Source organism: Malurus melanocephalus, unplaced genomic scaffold (genome assembly GCF_030028575.1).
Source record: "Malurus melanocephalus ecotype Western Australia unplaced genomic scaffold, MMel_1.1 scaffold_380, whole genome shotgun sequence".
NCBI classification, from domain to species: Eukaryota; Metazoa; Chordata; class Aves; order Passeriformes; family Maluridae; genus Malurus; species Malurus melanocephalus.
The window spans coordinates 649,542-669,108 of NW_026623612.1; the positions used below are offsets into that span (position 1 = coordinate 649,542).

Genomic DNA, 19,567 nt, shown 5'->3' on the forward strand with positions numbered 1-19,567 from the left:
AAATGGCTAAATATTCACAGTAAGGTAACTGCCTGGCCAACAAAACATCTCAGTAACAATCATGCTTTGCTGACCAAAAATACCATGCTCAGTAAGTGACTGAAAAATAGAATTTTTATGTATGTACACATACCAACACAATTCACCAGGTATCAGTGTGAGTTATCAGCAAAATACATAAAGGTTTTTAATGTGCACCAACAGTTTCTGTATGTGAATGCAACCAGTCTCTGGAACAAACACACTGTTGGATACAGAATGCCTGTATCACTTTTCTTGATGGATCCAGATCCTGGACAATGCCCTCCATTAGGAACAATAGTTGGAAAGAGACATTTGTTTTCAATCAGTAGGGCCACTGAGTCACATTACATTCAAAATATTTGAAATAGCAGGGGAAAAAAACCCAAAAATATTTAGAAAGAAAACAGTACAAACTACACAAAAGGTTAAATATATATWTTTTTTTTAAACCCAACATTTTAACTGTTTCACTCGCATGCTGTCTTTTTTTGAAATTACCTGAGTTATAGGAAGGCTAAAAATAAAGGCAATTCACACATCAGCTAAAAACAGTATTTAACTCTTCCAGTCCTTTGGACTCCAGTGCCAAAGATYCTAAAATCCCCACTCACTTTTTGTCCAACCTCAGAAGAAATTTTCAATATTTAAATGCTCTAATTACTTATAAACTGAGGCAAGCCTTGACCACAAGAACACTGATTTCAGCAACAATGTGGAGTTGGAAAGATAATTTGATATTTGCTGTCAATCACTGAAATTCTCTACTCTCTGTTCTTTTTACACATTATGCCATAGCTGCTGTGATTTGTTTTTTTAGCTGATTTCCTCCTGTATCAGCAAGGAGCCCTTCAGAAGTTTCCTGTGCAGTTTTGAGCGGACAGAGATGATGTGTGTATCTCACAGATCAGCCCAGGGCAGGCGCAGCTCCCTGGTTGTGAGTCTGCCAGGACTCGAGGTGTCCCCTGTMCCCATCACACAGTGTCATGGACTACCTGCCCTCCTTATCCTTCCTGCTCACTGCAGGTGAGACACAGGGTGGGGCTGGTCCTCTGAGCCCAGCAGAAGCCAGGACTGGAACATGTGTGAACGTGGGAATGGGAGGGAGGATGTGCTCAATGAGAATATGAGGTGGTACAGTCTCTCCTGGGGATCCTGTTACCCCACAACWAAGTGACTGTTTTGCCAATTTTAAAAGTCCACTTCTTTATCCTTTTTTTCTTTTTTTCCATTTTCTTTTTTTTTCTGGGTTTTATTTTCCCTGCATGCTACTGTTGAATGCAAAATGCAAGTAGATGAGAAGGTAGGACAGAACACATTGTTCCTCCACACGCTCTGGGCAACCAGAGTGCAGGCCAGGATCTCCATCTGCAGGGAGCTGAATTACAATTGCCTTCCTCCACAGATTCAAGCAGAGAGAAGAGTGGCCAATGCTGCCTTTTCCAGTAGCATTCTGATCACAAGAGCAGCAGACCAAATTCAAGGCTTGATGTTGCTCACAAGACCTTCCAAAACTGAAATGCAGACCTGCAAGCAACTTCCATGAATATCTATGGTAGAAAATAGTATAATGTGTGGTGAGATTGCCAGAGACCAAAGATCCTGGTGGCCAGAAATCAAAAGTTTCTCAAAAAGCAAGTCAGTCAAGGTCACAAYCAGCACTTCCATGACAGCAAATAAGCCAGCCATTCCCAGAGTGGCCAAGACCTTCAAAATCCAGAAACACAAAGTTTTAACTGTGAATCCCAGTCACACAGTTGGAGATAGCTGCCAYATAAAGAAAACCTTTTCAGATTTCTTGGTGAACACAGTCATTCCTCACAACTCACCAGGGCATTCCTCAATCTAGATCCCCATTTTTCCCTGTGCCTCACCAAGGACCACAAATTGTAGTCTGCCTCACTGGCCAGCCCCATGACAGATCTGAAGCTTRGGGATTGTAGAATTGCTAATTCATTGGAGTTTCAAGCATCTGCCTAATTCCAAGTTTTCATAATGGGAAGGCATAGACTAATTCTTGCTTTAAAACAATAATCTTCAAGAACTGCGTTGAGGTGTGATGATTTTCCCATGTAAAGCATTGGCAATCACATACTGATCACCTGCAGTAAGTAGGAGCACTTAGCATCATCCTAGATCCCATCACAGATAGCCATAATTCTCTCTGGGAGCAACCCAATAAGCTTAATTGGTTTTAAGTCTGGTGCACAAACTGCCTAAATTCAAGTATTAAATATGAGCCAAGTAGAGCGTAGTCTATCAAGTTTCATCTTGAAAATAAAYGTATAAATAATATAAATAACAGTTTGATTTTTAGCTATTTGTGTCTTTACTGATAATTTTTCTTTTGCCCTAAAGAGTCTAAAAAGTCAAGGTGGCCATTTGCCAAAAGAGGAGTCATGAGTATTCTACCATTTTGTTTTTCCTTGAACGGACCTTACATTTTCCCACRACTAATCTGGGTGAAAGTAGAGTTTTACTCTCTTGCCCTTGGAGAAAGGCAGGCAGCAGGTGAGCTGAGCTCAGGGCTCTCAGCCCTCCCTTGAACATGAATGTGCAGTGAAGGCTGAGTGGCTCCGGTGCAGCCTTTGYGTGTGATGCACACGAAAGCACAGTGCCACTGCCCCAATCCCGTGGGTGGTGGGAGGACAGGTGACCCCGGCACCAGGAGGGCACAGTGGGGTGGTGATGCAGSGACTCTCACACAGGGTGTTCGGGGTGGCACCAGGCCTAGGGCAGTTCCCCAGGGTGAGRCAGCATGGTGGACAAGTCAGGTGCATCATTCCTTTGACCTTAGCATATCCTGTATTTTCTGCGTGCCTTAGGGTTTTGGAGAATGTGACCAACTCCTACTCACATGGAAGGGATCTATACTTTACCTATRAAAGTAACTTTTCAGGACACTTTCTTAGGCCTTTCCTGCCTTCATGGGTACACTCAYACTCACTAGTGAAAGCATATACACTAGCACAACTCAGTGAATTTCCTTGTCTAACACATTTCCTGTCTTTTCCATTTATGAAAACTTCCACTTACTAAGGTATGTGAATTTCCACTTTGTRTACTCTTCAGCATTCAAAAAAATAATTCACAAGTGTCTTGCTACCTTGTTCTCCCTAAACATGTAATTAAGAACAGTTCCTCCCCAGTATTTTTTGCATTTTATCAAAGAATAGTTTGTGCTCTTGACACCAATGCAAGTACTTAGATTAGTATGTACAAGAGCTCCCTCTCATTTGATAGCAGCACTATAGCATTAGAAAGAGCTAATTCTAATGCTAATGCATTAGAAAGAGCTAATTCTAATCCTCCTAAAGCTGAGGATTTTAAAATTCAACAAAATACTTGAAATCTGCAATAAAAAGCATTTGATATTCAGACAAAACTGATTTCTGAGACTGTTAAGAGCCATAAAATTTAATTTATGAAGATTCATTTGCTGGTATATTGGTTAAATATGCATCTATATTATCTGCATTACTGTTTCTGCTCCATTTCAATCTATCTTTCAAAATTAACAGCTGAACCTAAACTATAGGTTTCAAATATTATAATCAAACACATATTTCAAAATTGGCTTGAGTTCAGTGCCAAAAGCACTGACAATAGAAATCCATGAAGTGGGAATATACTGTTCCAGAAAACAAATAAAATTTAGGCAAACACCTTATAAGTCTGTGCCCACAACACTAAATTAGAGATCATAAATAACATTTAAACTAGCCTGAAAAAACAAAGCCAAAACAAAAGTAATTGTTTTTATTTCATGGTCTCTCACACAAACTCTTGCTGCTCTTTCAGCTTTCTGAAAGCTCATGTTACACACACTACTCTGCAGTTGGGAGCTTTTTCAATACTCAAAAAATTTAAAATATACAAATAAATAAACACATACACTTGCATACCTATGACAGGAAGATGATTTCAACTATGAATCTGTTGTCCCTATCTCTGACAGTACTAAGGGAAGGAAAACATTTCATTTGTTCTGTCTTCCAAGGGTACCCATTGCCTGTTACCATCCAATGATTTGCCCTGTCAAAGACRTGTGTATTACACAAATAAAATTTTACACGTCCAAACCTAAGGCATTTATACACCTCACTCATAGCTACAAAGAAGTCTGCCATCACTGCCTTGTCTCTGCGTAGAAGAGCCTGGAAATATAAAGGAATAATCAATTTAAGGACAAACTCCTTACAGATTAGAGCAAGGTGACAGAGCTGAGTAAACTTCYTCACAGTCTTTAAAACACTATTAATCAGGGGTGTTTTTTGTCATTGAACAGGGTAAAGACAAACAGAAGCAAGCATCTGATCTGGAAAATTGTCTTTCAACTGTTAAGATTATAGACTGCTGTGCATATGAATTTTTCTGCTTTAAGGTATGAAAATACTCAGTATACTGTATTGAGCATACTTAAGTAGGGGAGGAGGAATTTTGTGTTCTTTATAAACTAAATTTTTTCTGTTCATTAATCTCGATATGAAACCTTTCTGTTTAATTAATGCAGAAGAATATGGTATGTTTTTGTCATTTGACATGGAGGGGCGAGAGGGAAACTGAGTGTCATGGTAGGTTAGCAAGGGCCCTAAAATCATCAGAGTTCCAGACTGAGCTAGATCAGGGAGGTACCACCTTCAGAAAAAGGCCCCAAGACACCCCTCTCAGCAGCACCTACAGGTCTGGGGAAAGAAACTCCAGCATCCAAGAGATGTCAAAGGGACACAGGCACCCCCTTTGCTGCCTTAGAGCTGTGTTCAGAGGCAACCACAGAGAGGTCAGTGCCAGCACCAAGCTTTGGCTGCAGAAAAGCCACCAAAGCCTGTCTGACAGACAAACAAGGCTTCTGGCCCCCACCTAAAACCATCCCCTCTCCAAAGCAAACCTGTGCTTCTCACAGCAGGCTGTTACCTGCAGCTCTCCATGGACAGATGCTGAGGGCTSTGGTCAGTGCCTGACATGTGGATATCTAACTTGGGAGCAAGTCCATGATGTAAYAGTGGCCACCTTAGGACCAAACAAAATAATTTCCAAGGGACTATACAGACCTAGTTCTTTGGTACCTTGATTTGATCATCCAGAAAATAAGAAGCTATCATCCACCCAACAGCAGCACAACACATGAAATTCCTTAGCATTTGCAAGCTGCTCACCAGTTTTTGATACAACGTACTTGAACATAGACTATCATATTGTGTTATTTTCAATTTCCGTTGTTTATAAGTATTTTAGAGGAAAATGTCAGGTTTTAGTATATTTTAAAAGAATCTTTAAGCTTTCAGGAGAAAAATCACTAAGTCTGGCAGATGAGCTTTTACACAGGAAATAGGACATAGATTCTTTTCATAAGGTCTGAAGCAGTTGATGAAATTGGTGGTTTTCTTTCTTCTTCAATCAATAGAGTAAATCTTGGCACGAATTTATAAATGAGCAACAGACTCATTTATAAGAGAAAGATGCCAACAGCCAGTTAGAAGTTAAAAAAGAAGCAGCAGTGTGGGAATTTTGAACAAGTGAATGCACTTACTTTCTGGATCATTTGTTGATTCTCAAGACGGTAATGTCAGATTTTGCAAAAATAATGAAACATTGTATGTTCTGCTGTGATGAACACAAAGCCACCTGAACCTCTCATTGGGGGCCTGTGTGGGGGAATGCCTTAAGCACCTGGTTTTTCCTCTCATCTTGCCTGCTCATCCCATTTCCACAGTTCCCTTTCCTGCCTTTATGATGGCRTCTCTTCTTCTAAACATCACTTTCTAGTGATGAAAATTACTTCTTTGCAACTACCGTCTGACTGCAGATCCTTACAAGAATTTCACAGATATTCCACTATTCCACTCACAAACACTGCACTGTAGCCATGATCCAATTGATTATTTCTGTACTGGACTACTCCAAATGAATATTTCTGTACTTAGAATATGCAACATTATATTTCTCATTTAACTTCACATAGTGCTGTAGTTAAAGTATCCTGACTGGAACATGAAAACTTCAGCTGTAGTTTTAATATTACATGAAAAAAAAAGCATACTAAAAACAACTCCTCATCCAAAAACCCTATATTACCTCCAACACAGTGAATTTTAAGAGCTTGAAATATGGACAGAAATATTACACACTGGTACAAGAATAGCTGCACTTTTTACACTAACCACACACCAAAATTTAATGTACTCATTTAAAAGGATGGATGCTTCCATAAATATTTTCTTATCGCTTCCATAAATATTTTCTTATCATTTTTCTCTTATTCAGCACAGATAATTTCTGATTCTTTTATTAGATAACAAAAAGAGATTTGTGAAACATTTTCCAAGTTACTGAAAAGTTAGCCTGGACAATACAAGAGCTACCGCAAAGTAAAGGAAACAAATAGAGGAGTGGGCTGAATTACTCCATAGTGGGGCAGAACAGGAAGGGACAGGAAATGGGATGACAGGACCAGCTAATGGTCCAAGGAAGAAGAGCATCCTGCCTTCTATACACTTTGTTCAGAAATCTGACAAGATTAAAAAGTGGTGAATACTGGAAAGGATGATGATAACAGCAGGCATGAAGGCTCCTTGTGAGTCTGTTGTAGGAAGCCACAGACAAGCCTTGGTCAGCCTTGCATGACCCATCAATGATGGACTATTCAGTTCATGCCAGCTTCCCAAACTCTCTTGCTAAAGAGCCCATTGCATTTTGGAACCAGTTTTAAAGATACCTGCTTACTTCCAAGTATAGAAATATTCTGCTGGTTTTAATGAATCTCCACAGGGAGTTTTAAGACCACCATAAATCCCCTTTAAGCTCTCAGGTCAACCTKGTCATGGTAACTAAAGAATTACACAAGGCTAAGCAAACATTCTCACTAGCTATTCAGTCTTGGCACCTGGGTGACAGATTTTTTTCATTAATGCTTTATATGCATAAAACCAAAAATATCTACTCAGTAACCTATAAATTTTAAGCCTTTTTCAGATTTAGGTCAGATTCAGTACAGCTCAATCAGCTTAAAAAATATAAAATCTGAAACAGCCAATAAATACACATGCAGTTTTCACTCAATACCAGTTAATAAAATAATCCAAAGAGATGAAAAACTTCCACAGGACCTCTACTTACCTTATTCCAAGAATACCTTTTTTTTTTGTCATAGTAACTCTGAGCAATTTAGATAGCAGCAGATGCATGGGGTAGGAAGGAAAGCATTTAGAAAGGTCACAGCAACTGTGACTCTGACGTTACTAAGTCCTTCACGCAGGGATCTGCAGGGGGCTCATTTGCCCCTCTTCTGCCCAAGGGCACAGCAGGGGCACAGCTGCCTCCATGGTAACCACAGAAAAACCCCAGAGACATCACTCATACCCTCTCTGCACACAAAACCCAGTATTTAACCTTCAGGCAGATCAGGAAACTTTTCTCACAATGCCATCTTCTGCCTGCCCTAAATCAAATGATCCTTTCATAAGAATTTCAGTATAAATGTTATTTTCAGGGGGGAAAAAAAGGTATTTTGAATTGGCACAAACAGTAAATAATATGGATTTTTTTTATTTTAAAGATATTTATGAACATTCTAAAATACCTCTAGAGTAATGAATTTCTCTTGGATGTGGATTTGTGGAGACTTATCGCAAACCCAGAGGAGTTAAACAAGGTGAGTAGAAAAAGAGAAATGTTACTCAGATCAGAAAGCAGCCCAATAAAAGAAGCAACAAACCAAAAGCTTCTAATGAGTTTCAATGCTCACATTTGGAACTTTGTTCAAATAATCCATCTTCTCTTCCTCTCTACATGGTATATCAGAGAGGGTCAAACATCACCAGGGCAAATCATTCTCTTATGTCTCCAGCAAAAGATACATGGTCTTTTAAACGTGAGAGCTCAATTGGCAGTTTTTTCTGAAGTAAACACAAGTTTGAGACCAATCCTCATAAGCAGAGAACTTTCAAAAGAATTTGTGAAGATAAACTACACCACAATCCTTGCAGCTAAACAGTAGGCATGGAAAAATAATTACATAACAAGTCCCCTTTTGCAAACAGATTGGCACAAAGGTTTGCTGTCTATTATGCCACTGCAGTAGAGCAAGGTAAAACAGGATGGTGACCCCCTCTCCCCAGCTGAGGTTTCACTTGCTGCAAAACGATGTCTCCCACAGGGACCAGATGCTCTGCGCTCATGTGCTACTCACCCTGCGCTGTCCAGGAGAAGGGAGACCACAAGGCTCAGCTGTGATGTGCTCCAGCTCTTTGCTGCTTTTGACCAGTTGCTGGGAGATCATTTTCAACTCCTGAAAGTTAAAAACCCCTAAGTCAAAAATAGCTTTCACATTACTTTAGAAAGAAAACAGTTTTCCTTAGTTTGAGGGCCCTTTTACAGGACACCTCACCCTTCATAGCAAAGTGAATTTTGGAAAGTGCTCTGCAGCTGCCTTAATTGAATGACCACTCACAATCACTTCACCTGTCCTAAATCAGTTACTGAGTTCAATTTTTTCCCCTTATTGTAATCCCCTTGCCTTAATAGTGAATATCTCCCTTTTTAGCCAAAACAAGAAAATTGGGTAAAGTCTTCAAATTAGGGATAATTAGCCAGAACTCAAACACATGAGCAAAGGCACTGCTGCCCAGTCAGAGACCTCACACCTGGTGAGCTGCTGAATGACCAACCAGCAGGTTTGGAGATAAAAGGAAAGAGGTTTTTAGCTGATAGATGTCCTGAAAATGCTTAAGATTAATCTTCAACATTACAGACTTAGAAAGAGAAACYTGAAGTAGTGGGCTTTTCTCATAGGCAGCCCAAAACTGGAAGGACACCTCTTTGTAGCAGGCAAACTCTGCAGCTTGGGCCTCGGAGTTTCACACTGCTTGCTCCCTGACAAGGATTTTATACATTCACACCTAAGGAAAATGTTCCCAGTGGCAAGTAGCAGCAACACTAAAATATAAGGTAGCTTTCAAACCCAACTCAGGTTAATTTTATCATGTTTTGGTGAGAAAATTAAAACAGCAGATAAATAAGAGCCCCATTTGATATGATAGCATAGCCACAGCATCTAGAATGATAAGCAGCAATGCAGAAAGTGAAACTGGAGGGGCAATGCAATTTCCCCTGTAGAGAGCTGTCCTGGGTTTGGCTGAGATAGTGTTCATTTTGTTCCTGGTAGCTGGCACAGTGTTGTGGTTTGGATTTAAGATGAGAGCAATCTTGATAACACACTGGTGCTTACTTGTTGCTAGGCAGTTTGCACTGTCAGGGACCTTCCTGTCTCTCATCACCACCAGTGAGAAGTCTGGTGAACACAAGGAATTGGGGGGGGGGGGGAGGACACAGCCAGAACAGGTGACCCCACTGACCTAAGGGATACTCCATACCAAATGGTGTCACGCTCAGTATAAAAACTAGAGSTAAATCTGGCCGGGGCTGGCCTCTGCACAGGGACTGGGACTGGCCGGGCATTGGTCAGTGGGTGGTGAGCACAGTGCACTACTTGTTTTGTGTATTCTGTTGCTTTTTCCCTTCTGTATCTGTTATATTAAATTATCTTTATCTCAAACTACAATCTTTATTTTTTATATCCCATTTCTCTTGCCCATCCCATAGAAGGGAGAGAAGGGTAAATGGGTGACTGTGTTTAGATACTTGCTGGGTGAAACTATGACAAGAGCCTTTATACTGCCCTTTCTCTCACTGTGTGAGAAACTCATCTCTCATTAGTCCCTGCCTCATTACAGTCAGCTAATGATGCACAAAACTCTTTGCTGCCTCCCAGCCAGGAAGCAAACTGAAGCCTAAGGCAGGTTTTCTTTGTCTTCAGCAGTGGTGTGAACAAAATGAACAGTGCAAGAGGTTGCATCCGCCAGAGCTGCTGGTTGCTCCTCTGCATCGGCTGATGTGGTATCCCCTYCTCCTCAACAACATCTGGAAGAGAAGCACCGATGAAACAGAGAAACGTTTTATCCAGTCACTTAAAGAGAAGGTGGAAAAGTCTTTAAGTAAGTAACAAAGGTTAAAAGTGTGTAGTTACAAGTTAGAAAGTTACATGGCTTTTTTTTGTGCATATCCTTTRAAGTGTGAATTGGTCAAGTGTCTCTGCAGAAATGCAACAAGGATGTGTGTGCCTTTCTACAATAATGAGCTTCCTTCGGTAGGGAATGATTTGGGCCCCTTGTGCTGTCAAAGCCTCTCTGAGCAACGTCACAGGACTCCCAAATCAGTGAGTCACTTGTATTTTCTCAGAATCATCTGCAGTGACAGGCAAACAAGAGCATATCTCAAACTGGAACACATCCAGAAAGATCTCAGACAAGGAAGTCTTTGAGCTGGATTTATGTCTAAGGAGGATTTTTTGGGGGGCTGATCCTTAACAGGATAAATKTGCACTCACAAGGGGAATATTATGTCCATGACCTTTCACTAATGACAGGGTCCTACCATGTAGAGTTGTCTCAGCTACAGCTTTTCTCGGGCCATTGCGGAAAGTAAGGGGTTGGTCCAGATATTTTTTCCCTGCATTTTGTTTTAAGTAACTAATTTATCAATGCAGTCTTGTTCAGGAAGCCTTATATACATCTCTCAGTGTCTTATGGCCATATAGTTCATCAGCAGAGAAGTTTGTTCCCCAAAGGCTTCCTGCAGCCCACACTGAAATCAAAGACAAGACAGTACATCAGGAAAACACTTATCCCAGCAGTCTTGACATGGAGAAGTGCTAGAGAGTGCTTCATTCTCATGAGCAGCACACCACGGCCTGCATGTGAGCAAGCCAGCATGGTGGCTCACTTGGAGAGTAACCTTCACCCCTGCTCCCATCCCTCTCCCCATGATGGAGGCTGAAGGCTCAAACAGCTTCTCAGGAGATGTGGCAGAGAGAGAGAATGTATTCTAGAGATACATAAATCTGGGGCTCCTTCTTTTTAAGTAAATACTCCAATGACAGAAACACCACCAAAAAGAGAGACTCAGGTTCTTCCTCCTCTTGCCAAGGCTTATGAGGAGTCTAACTTAATGCCCACATAAGGAGCACACCTCTCTGCACAGAACATGTCCCATAGCGAAGTAAGGTGGTTTTGTTGCTAGCCTGGGGATGTCTTCTGGAAGGATAGAAGTTTTAGGTATGGCCCCAAAAGACCATGGAATGTCTGGAGAGTATTACTGGCAGAGGAAATAGTTCCTTCCAGAAAAATGGACACCTCTGGATCAAGGACACCAAAGATAGAAGGGTGACCCCCTCTTTCTTCACAGACACCTGTCAAAGCTCTGCCTTCATTTTTTGATCAGTGAATCAGAAGCATAAAGAACAATTGCAGTCCAAGCACTCCCTTCCTGATGGGGAGATGTGCATCTGAAACCATTATCTGCAATATCACTCTACCCAAAAATTTGAAATTTAAGTTGCAGGTCCATTAAAGCTTTCCCCATAAWGGCCCTAAACTAGCAAAGACACCATCCCCATTTTCACATTTTGAGGAACCCCCATCTCAGTTAAATACTTCAGTCACTTCTGGCAACACTTCCTCTAAAATTAATTCTCATTAATTTCAACAGTCTTTTTATCAGGCTGTATATAATGAAAGTATTTTTCTCTCACTATATCAGAGAGTTTAGGATGACAGGACTTTTTTTGAAGACATTTTTCAGATTACAGTTTGAGTTTCATATGATTTCCTCTGTTCCACAAACAGATTAGTAAACACATTTTCATTTAACAGTGAATTTAAGCATCTTAGAATTCATAAATTGGAATTCTGTCCCTGCTGATCTAAGAGGAGTTCAGGTATTTTTTACAATAAGGCCAAGATTGCATCTGGGGCCTCACATGTGAAGCACTTTGGCTTTCACTGCAGAAAATCAGTATTTAGCATCTTCTAGAAACAGGACTACTTTTGCCAGCTCTGGCAGTAACTGGTGTTTTACACATTTTAGGGGATCTGGAAGGTAAAGTCAAGTGGTTGGACAATTTTCAGAACTTCAGGCAGCTGCAAGAGGTCATAATTTGGCCTCAAGTCTGGGATCATGACAAAAGGTTCTTTGTCCCAGAGGTAAGCAGATTTTAAGGGGCATATTTTTCTAGAGGAGAGTTTAGTTTCCTATTACCTTCACAGTGTGGTCTAAAGTTGGCTGGTTGTCTGTGTTCTAGTTAGTGGGGATGGCTCTGCAAGCACTGCAGCTGAACATGTGCAGTGCCTTGGGTGACAGCACAGGCTGCTGTCAGTAGCATCCAAGAGAGGGTAATGATACAATCCAGGAGGACTCTACCACATTTGCCTGTAGGGGACAGAATGAAATGACACAGATGTAAGTACTACATAAAATAAAGCAGAAATTATTTGCCTCTATCACTTCTCAAGCTGAGCCAAAGAACTTCCCATTTATACTTAAATAGCTCTACAAAAAATTACACAGCATACCTGGGTGTGTGCATTTCTGCTGCAGTTACCCCCTTACCCAAACAGGCTTTAAGCAGCACTATGGTAACACCATCACATGAATCTCATCTCAAGGATTATGTCTGTTCACAGACAGGGCTGCATAAACACATTTAAGCCATAGCACTTCTGAAGAAATCCAGCCACGCTCAGTTATCAGCTGTGGGGGCTAAATATATCCCCAGATAAGAACACACGTGTTCTCATCTTGTTTAACTGCTGGTTGCCTCCCAGTTCATTATCCATAATGCATGATTCCCTCCTCTCTCTCTCTTTCGGGTCAAGTGTTTGAAGCAAAGCTTAAAAGAAAACAACAGTGAAAACATTTTGTGTTCAGCAAACAGACTTCTCCTTCATGAAGGGAGGCTGATGCTAGCAGGTAATGTCCCTCAATGTTCTGGTGCCCAGAGATGGCTTAACAGAATTCTACATTGTTATGGCAGGTCCAGGATGAATCTCTATGACAGCATTTGGGCAGGTGCAGGAAAGAAAAAGCAACAATACAGCTTAGCAGAGAGAGACTGAGATACAGCCAAACTGCCAACAGCATGAGTAGTCTGTACAATTGTTTACTGTCATTTTTCCTGGCAGGCAAGTAGTTGTTTTATCACAATGAGGTAGCTGCTACAAGGAACAATTTAGTAGCCGAAATGGCTGAGACAATTTAGTACATTTGAGAATACAGACTGGAGGATGACTAGCTGTCAACTACACAGGAGATGAGGCTTCTTTGTGAAAAGAATTCTGTAAGGTGCAGTGATTCATAGATGCAAAATAATCACACCATAAAACTGATACTTTTGTTTTCCTTATCAGAAAGCACAAGACTCCTTGATGTCTACCTCTTCTTATTTGATGATTTCCTACTAATTACCAAAATTAAATGCAACAAAAAGGTAATAATTTCTAGAGATATACATGGTTGCAGTTGTTATATTTTTTAGCTTTCGATGGATTTTGCATGTTCTTTGGAAAACTGATCTAATGATGAAAGTATAAGATGACTAATCAGCATGAAGAATGGCTGATACTTCCTTATGTGAACAGCAAACCATAACTCTGATTCAAAAGCCTGCTTCTAGGCTCAGTATGCGACAGGAACAATATTACAGGCAAAATTAACATTACAAGACATTAATATCTTCCTTATGTTGTTCTGACATGCTGGATTCCTAAAGCCCAGAAAACTTTTCAGGAATGTAAGACTTTTTCTAATGGTCCTGGCAACCTGAGAACATTTTATCCCAGAGATATCAAAACTGTTGGAAAAAAAAAGAAAAAATAAAAAAAAACTAAAAGGAAAAAAAAACAGGGAAATGCTAAAAATAATGGAAGATTGGCTACACTTCCTTGGTTTACCCTAGTTTAAAATTGAGATACAGTGAATCCTCTTAAGAAAATGTTTCTTGATTAATGATTCTATAGAGTTTCCACAGATGATAAATATCTGTATTTAGACACCAGCAGAAGACACTGGATGATCTGAAATTCCTAAAGCATCAGTTTAAGAGTGCATCTAGCTAATTAAGTTTATGAAACTGATGTAAACTAAGTCTAAATGGACCTTTGATAGATCTCTTGGGGTCTATTTTAAAGAAGCATGTTCTCTGCTTTAGAGAGAAAGGGGATAGAGAAAGCATGCAGTGAGAGATTTTAGACCAGCAGCACCATCCCTTAGCAACAGAGGTGGTGAAGGAAGCAGAAATTCAAGGGACCTGGTACCCTTAGGCAAATGTCTTTGAAGGGGTTGTCCCATGTACATGTATTGGTGAATCCACTGTGAAGGGCTGCAACTCCTCTGGAACCCTCGGAATTCTCTCTTCTGCATATTCATGAGGGGGAAACTTACCTYCAAGGAATGGAGAAAAAGACCTGCTATGGAGGAGGAAAAATACTTTTGGAACACATTCAACTGTTTTCTGCTTGTGGACTTTTATTGTCTTTCTATTGTTCTATTGTAGCTTTTTAATGCAAGGTGTGACTTGCAGGAGAGCTCCAGGTACCAGTCAGTTTTTCTAAGATTCCTCAGGCAAATAAGCTGTCTGTATCTTAGATAAGAGAAAGCACATAATTTAGAGTTGTTTGGTGCTTATACTTCCTCAACAGATGGCACACAACCTGCTAACCAACTTCATTTTCTATTCCCAGAAATATGGAGGCTCAGACATCAGYGTAATCCCTGTTTGTCCTTCTCTCACTCCTGAGCTGCAGTCCTTCACAAGAGAGGGTGGATTTTGCACAGTCCTAGACCAGCCCATCCCACTAGATAGACTCATACTGAAAAATGTTAAACCCATCCACATTACAGGTATGTGCCTTCATGAGCACCATGTCAATGCACTGTGTGTGGTAGCATAGGGACCAGATGCTGTTTGCCCACAAGCAGCCCCAGATGGCTGGAGTGCCTGAGYACTGCCTGGCTTCACAGCTCTGCTCCTGCTGGGAGGCACCACACTTCACAGCCCCCTGCTGCCAGCAGTGACTCACACACACCACTGACTGTCATATTATCCAGTCAGCCAAAGGGGGCATCAACATTCCAGCGACTTCTTTGTCACAAGCCAAGTATTACCTTGTCCTAACTATCCTAATACTATCAAACGCCAGGCATCTTTCCCAAGAACATTTTCAATTCCATACTAGCTATGCAGCATTTGTTCAGCTGTACCCTACGCTGTTCTCCTGGGTGTCCTCCCACATATGCAGCAGCCATTATCAAGGAGGCTAGAGAGATTTACCTCCTTTCCCTGTTCCTACTCACATCTCCACCAGCTCGAGAGGACGGAAATCACCCACCACACATCAATGCTTCCTTGCTCTCAGACATCCAAATGCATCACTGGGGAATAGCCTCCTTATCACTGCTGCTGTGCAGCTGGGTGAGAAGTAGAGGATGACGGACTGTCAGAGTGACCACCCTTACCCTGACAAAACAATTTTCCTGAAGTCACTAAGTCAGAGTTTATGTCAGGGAGCAGGTATGAAACATCAGGTCTGCCCTTGGTCTGAGCCACTGATGCAGCAGGCTCTCACACACCTCACCTTGGTGGTGGATGGTGCCACATCCAGTTGGCACCTGGTCACTAGCGATGTTCCCCAGGCTCAGTGCTGGGGCSGGTCCTGTTTAACTCCTTTATAGAAGACCTGGATGAGGTGAGTGAAGGAACCCTTAGTCAGTTCATGGATGACATTCATTTGGGCAGGACTGTTGATCCACAGGAAGGTAGAAAGGCTCTGCAGAGGGATCTAGGCAAGCTGCGTAGATGGGCTGAGACCAACTGCATGAGATTCAGTAAGGTGAAGTGCTGGGTCCTGCACTTCAGTCACAACAACCCCAGGCATCACTATGGGCTTGGGGAAGAGTGGCTGGAAAACAGCCCAAAGGAAAAGGACCTGGGGCTGATGGTTGACAGCAGCTGAACATGAGCCAGCTTGTGCCCAGGTGGCCAAGAAGGCCAATGGCATCCCGGCCTGTGTCAGCAATGGTGTGGCCAGCATGATAGGGAAGAGATCAATCCCTTGTACTTGGTACAGGTGAGGCCGCACCTCAAATTCTGTGTCCAGTTCTGGGCCCCTCACCACAAAAAGGACACTGACAATCTGGAGTGTGTCCAGAGAAGAGCAGTGAAACTAGGGAAAGGTCTGAAGAGTAAGTCCTAAAAGGAGCAGCTGAGGGAGCTRAGGGTGTTTAGCCTGGAGAAAAGGGGGCTCAGGGGTGACCTCATCACTCTCTACAACTGCCTGAAAGGAAGCTGTAGCCAGGTGGGGGTCAGCCTCTACCACCAGACAACYAGCAACAGGACAAGAGAAAATGGCCTCAAGCTGCGCCAGGGGAAGTTCAATTTGGACATCAGAATTTTTTCACAGAAAGGTGGTTAAGGATTGGAACAGGCTGCCCAGGGAGGCGGTGGAGTCAGCACCCCTGGAAGTGTTCAAGTAACGACTGAAGGTGGCACTTAATGTTGTGGTCTCGCTTGCATGGTGGTTTTCAGTCAAAGGACTGAACTCAATGATTTTGGAAATCTTTTCCAGCTTTAATGATTCATTGATTCAGTCTAACACTGCCAAGATCACAGGAGCCTCCTATATCAAAGAGAATTAAAAGAAATACAAATCACTGGGCTTCTGGGTCAGCTTAATCCTAAAGACTGAGAGGAAAAGCTTAGGGAGCTACAGCACTCTGTAAGAAAGCAATAGATAGGGAAAATAAACCTAGAGCCTGTAAAATTTATGATAACTTTGAAATACATTCACCCAGACTATTTAGCATTCAGCATGAATGCTGAGAGAATATAAATGTAGGCAATAAAAGGAAGATTACTAAAGATGAGGTAAGGGGATGAACACATAGAATAATAACCCTTTTTTAAACATTCTGCAGGCATTGTCTGCATGCCCAGTAAGTCCCTGTACCAAACCAGCAGAAATGGAGCAAATGTATCAGCCACCTTTTGCCTGCAGGGTGGAGGGGAGGGCAGCCCCACATCCTGTGTAAGCTCAAGGTGAATGCAAGGTCAACAGCTCCAGGGTGCTGGAGAAGGCAGTACAGCCACTCTCTAGTTTGCACCTACAAGATTGGCCATAAAAACCGTAACAGAGATGGAAATAATTTTTTAATTCTTTTTTCTAAGCCAGCATTTCCCATAGAGATTCCTAACCTATCTCTATGATCCAGTTGCAATCATGAGACTAGAAWAAGTTGCCTTCTGCATTCCAGCCCGGGCTCTGTCCACTGGTTATGACCCTTCCCTGTACCCTGTGCCTCATTGCCTGACTTCTCTCCCATATATTCTTGCCAGCTTTATTACAGCTATAGCCATGGCAGTCTCTGTTACTTACTTGTGACTACAACAATCACAACACCTTGGAAGCCCCATCCCAATACAGGACCCCTTGGGCTGGGGTACAATAAAAACAGCGAGAAAAATGACTATAGGGAGCTTGCAGTTCACATTCCCCCCAATCTSTGCAAAACAACAAGCAAACATTCCAGTGTCAACAGAAAATGTCCCTCTGCAGGAGAAAAAAAAAATTAATATTGTCTGGAATGTGACCTTGGGGAATGTTGCCAATGTATCTGCAGTCTCAAAGAGACTTTTATTACTGGTGGCACTAAAAGATTAGTTAGCCTGTTCTCAGAAAGGGCATGTGAGCCATCACATTAATCAAAAATGAAATCCTGATTTTTGATCTAGCAAGTACTTTTGCATCCATTAATTTGCTGAGGGTTGACATCACTTCGAAAATAAACAAAGCTCAATACAAGTATTAGAAAAAAATATATATGTTGCAATATCCTAGAAATATCCTTCTATCAGCAGGCACGAGGCTGATAATTATGTAGGATAATTCTTGTTCAAAGCCTTCTATGCATTAGTGAGGAGATAAAAGATAAAATGTTATAATGTTCAAAACATCAGAAAGGTAYCCTAAAGCAGAACTATCTGCAAACATCGTGACCCTGTACAAGAGGTGTAACTTGACATGTAAATGTAACAGAAGGAACCCAGCACGCTTTACACTACATTTGAAAGGGCAAGACTCCCTCATATGTCACTATACCAAATATTGGTAATCTTCCCTGCCACAGAATTTTAGAAAATATTATTGACTGATGCCAAGCATTGCCCAGAAAATTCACTTTTGAAACTGTAAAGTTCCTCTTCCTATTGACCAGACACAAAGGCATGAGTTTAGACACATCCTCTCTGCTGCTACACATTTTTGCTGCTGATTTGCTGCAATAATGTAACCAGACTGTGCTCCACTTTCCTTTTCTATAAAACTAGGATTACAGGGCTCCTCGTCTTACAGAAACATTTTGAATACTTGGAAATACTTGGACAAGAAGCATTGCACAGCAGCAAGATACTGAACATAGTACAAGGCTTCCAAGGAAACTATATGAATTAGATAAATACATGAAAAATATATGTCAACCGCAGTAGACTCAGAAAAATGCAGCCTTGCCCTGGCAGCTCAAGATCTGGGCTCTGCTCAGGCTGTGTGGGTTCRGAAGAAACCCTGCTTAGGACCAGCATTCGCAGGCAGGCAATCCCACACCTCATTCACTATTGCTTTGCTTAGAGCAACATCAACTCCAGCTAAAAAAACCTAATGCCCCATGACTCCAGAGCACTGGAACAGGTTGCTGTGCCCCCCGACCTGCTACTACCAGCCAAGCAAGCACCTACACTGTCTGCCACAGGGTTTTGTCTGCCTGAAGATGCTTTTCCCTCCTCTTCCCCTAGGCTCRCTTCATAGCAGACTTAATCCCCCCACTTTATTCCAGACATGTGACACTGGCGTCACATTGTCCCCTTGCAGAGAAATCCCCTCCATGACACTCAGAGTCATCTTCAGGAACAAATGTTTGACAGGAAACAGAGGCAATGTCTGGCCCTGCATGATTTTGCCACCCGCAGTCAACCAGGGGCATCCCAGCAGCACCAGCTCAGGCACATGCCCAGGGAGAACCCAAAGGCAGCACCAGCCTGAGTGTAACCACTTCCCCATGTATCAGCCCTCATACGGACTTTTTAAATAAAATAAAAATAGGACCTTTGTTTTTAATTTTTGATATTTGTTTTTCTCTAACTTCAGTTATGATTTAGTGCGCTTTGAAGGGAAGTATTTCTTCATGATCCTCAGGCAGACTCAAAAACATCTTAGCTGCACAATGATGAAGCAATTAAAACAAATGCAAGTAGAATTAATGTTTTGAAATAAGAAAGCTTCCAACACAACAAAAATAACTCATCTTATGAGGGTGCAGTTACCCTTTTAAAAATCAGAAAAGATGCTTACATTTATTYGATCAAAACTATGTGACATAAAATTGGAATGATAATTGTATGAGGGGCATTTATATCGTTTCTTTACATTTTTCTACAGTCTTCAGCCTGCGAAATGCTTTTCTAATACAGCATGAGAAGAGGTATCGGCAGTGCATAGCAGTCTTCTTGATACAATTCTTTTTCTAATTACACAACTATGCTTTTCCTAAAGTAAGATGGCAGCCTAAAAGTGGTCATGCTGTGATAAGAATCTACAGTTGTGACATTTGACCAAAACTGAAACAAAACAAAATAACACCCCAGTGCTCTGGCTCACATRTTTTT

At 41.5% G+C, this 19,567-nt stretch overlaps 1 protein-coding gene across 1 annotated transcript; it reads left to right on the forward strand.

Moving 5' to 3' along the window:
• The first annotated feature begins 1,007 nt into the window (after positions 1-1,007).
• PLEKHG7 (pleckstrin homology and RhoGEF domain containing G7) lies at positions 1,008-19,429 on the forward strand. Its single transcript, XM_057378916.1, is given in 11 exon segments — positions 1,008-1,047; positions 2,380-2,417; positions 4,310-4,405; positions 5,477-5,581; positions 7,577-7,672; positions 9,839-10,013; positions 11,944-12,059; positions 12,732-12,825; positions 13,263-13,342; positions 14,595-14,754; positions 19,341-19,429. Coding segments are annotated over 11 exon segments (1,089 nt in total).
• The last annotated feature ends 138 nt before the right edge of the window (positions 19,430-19,567 follow it).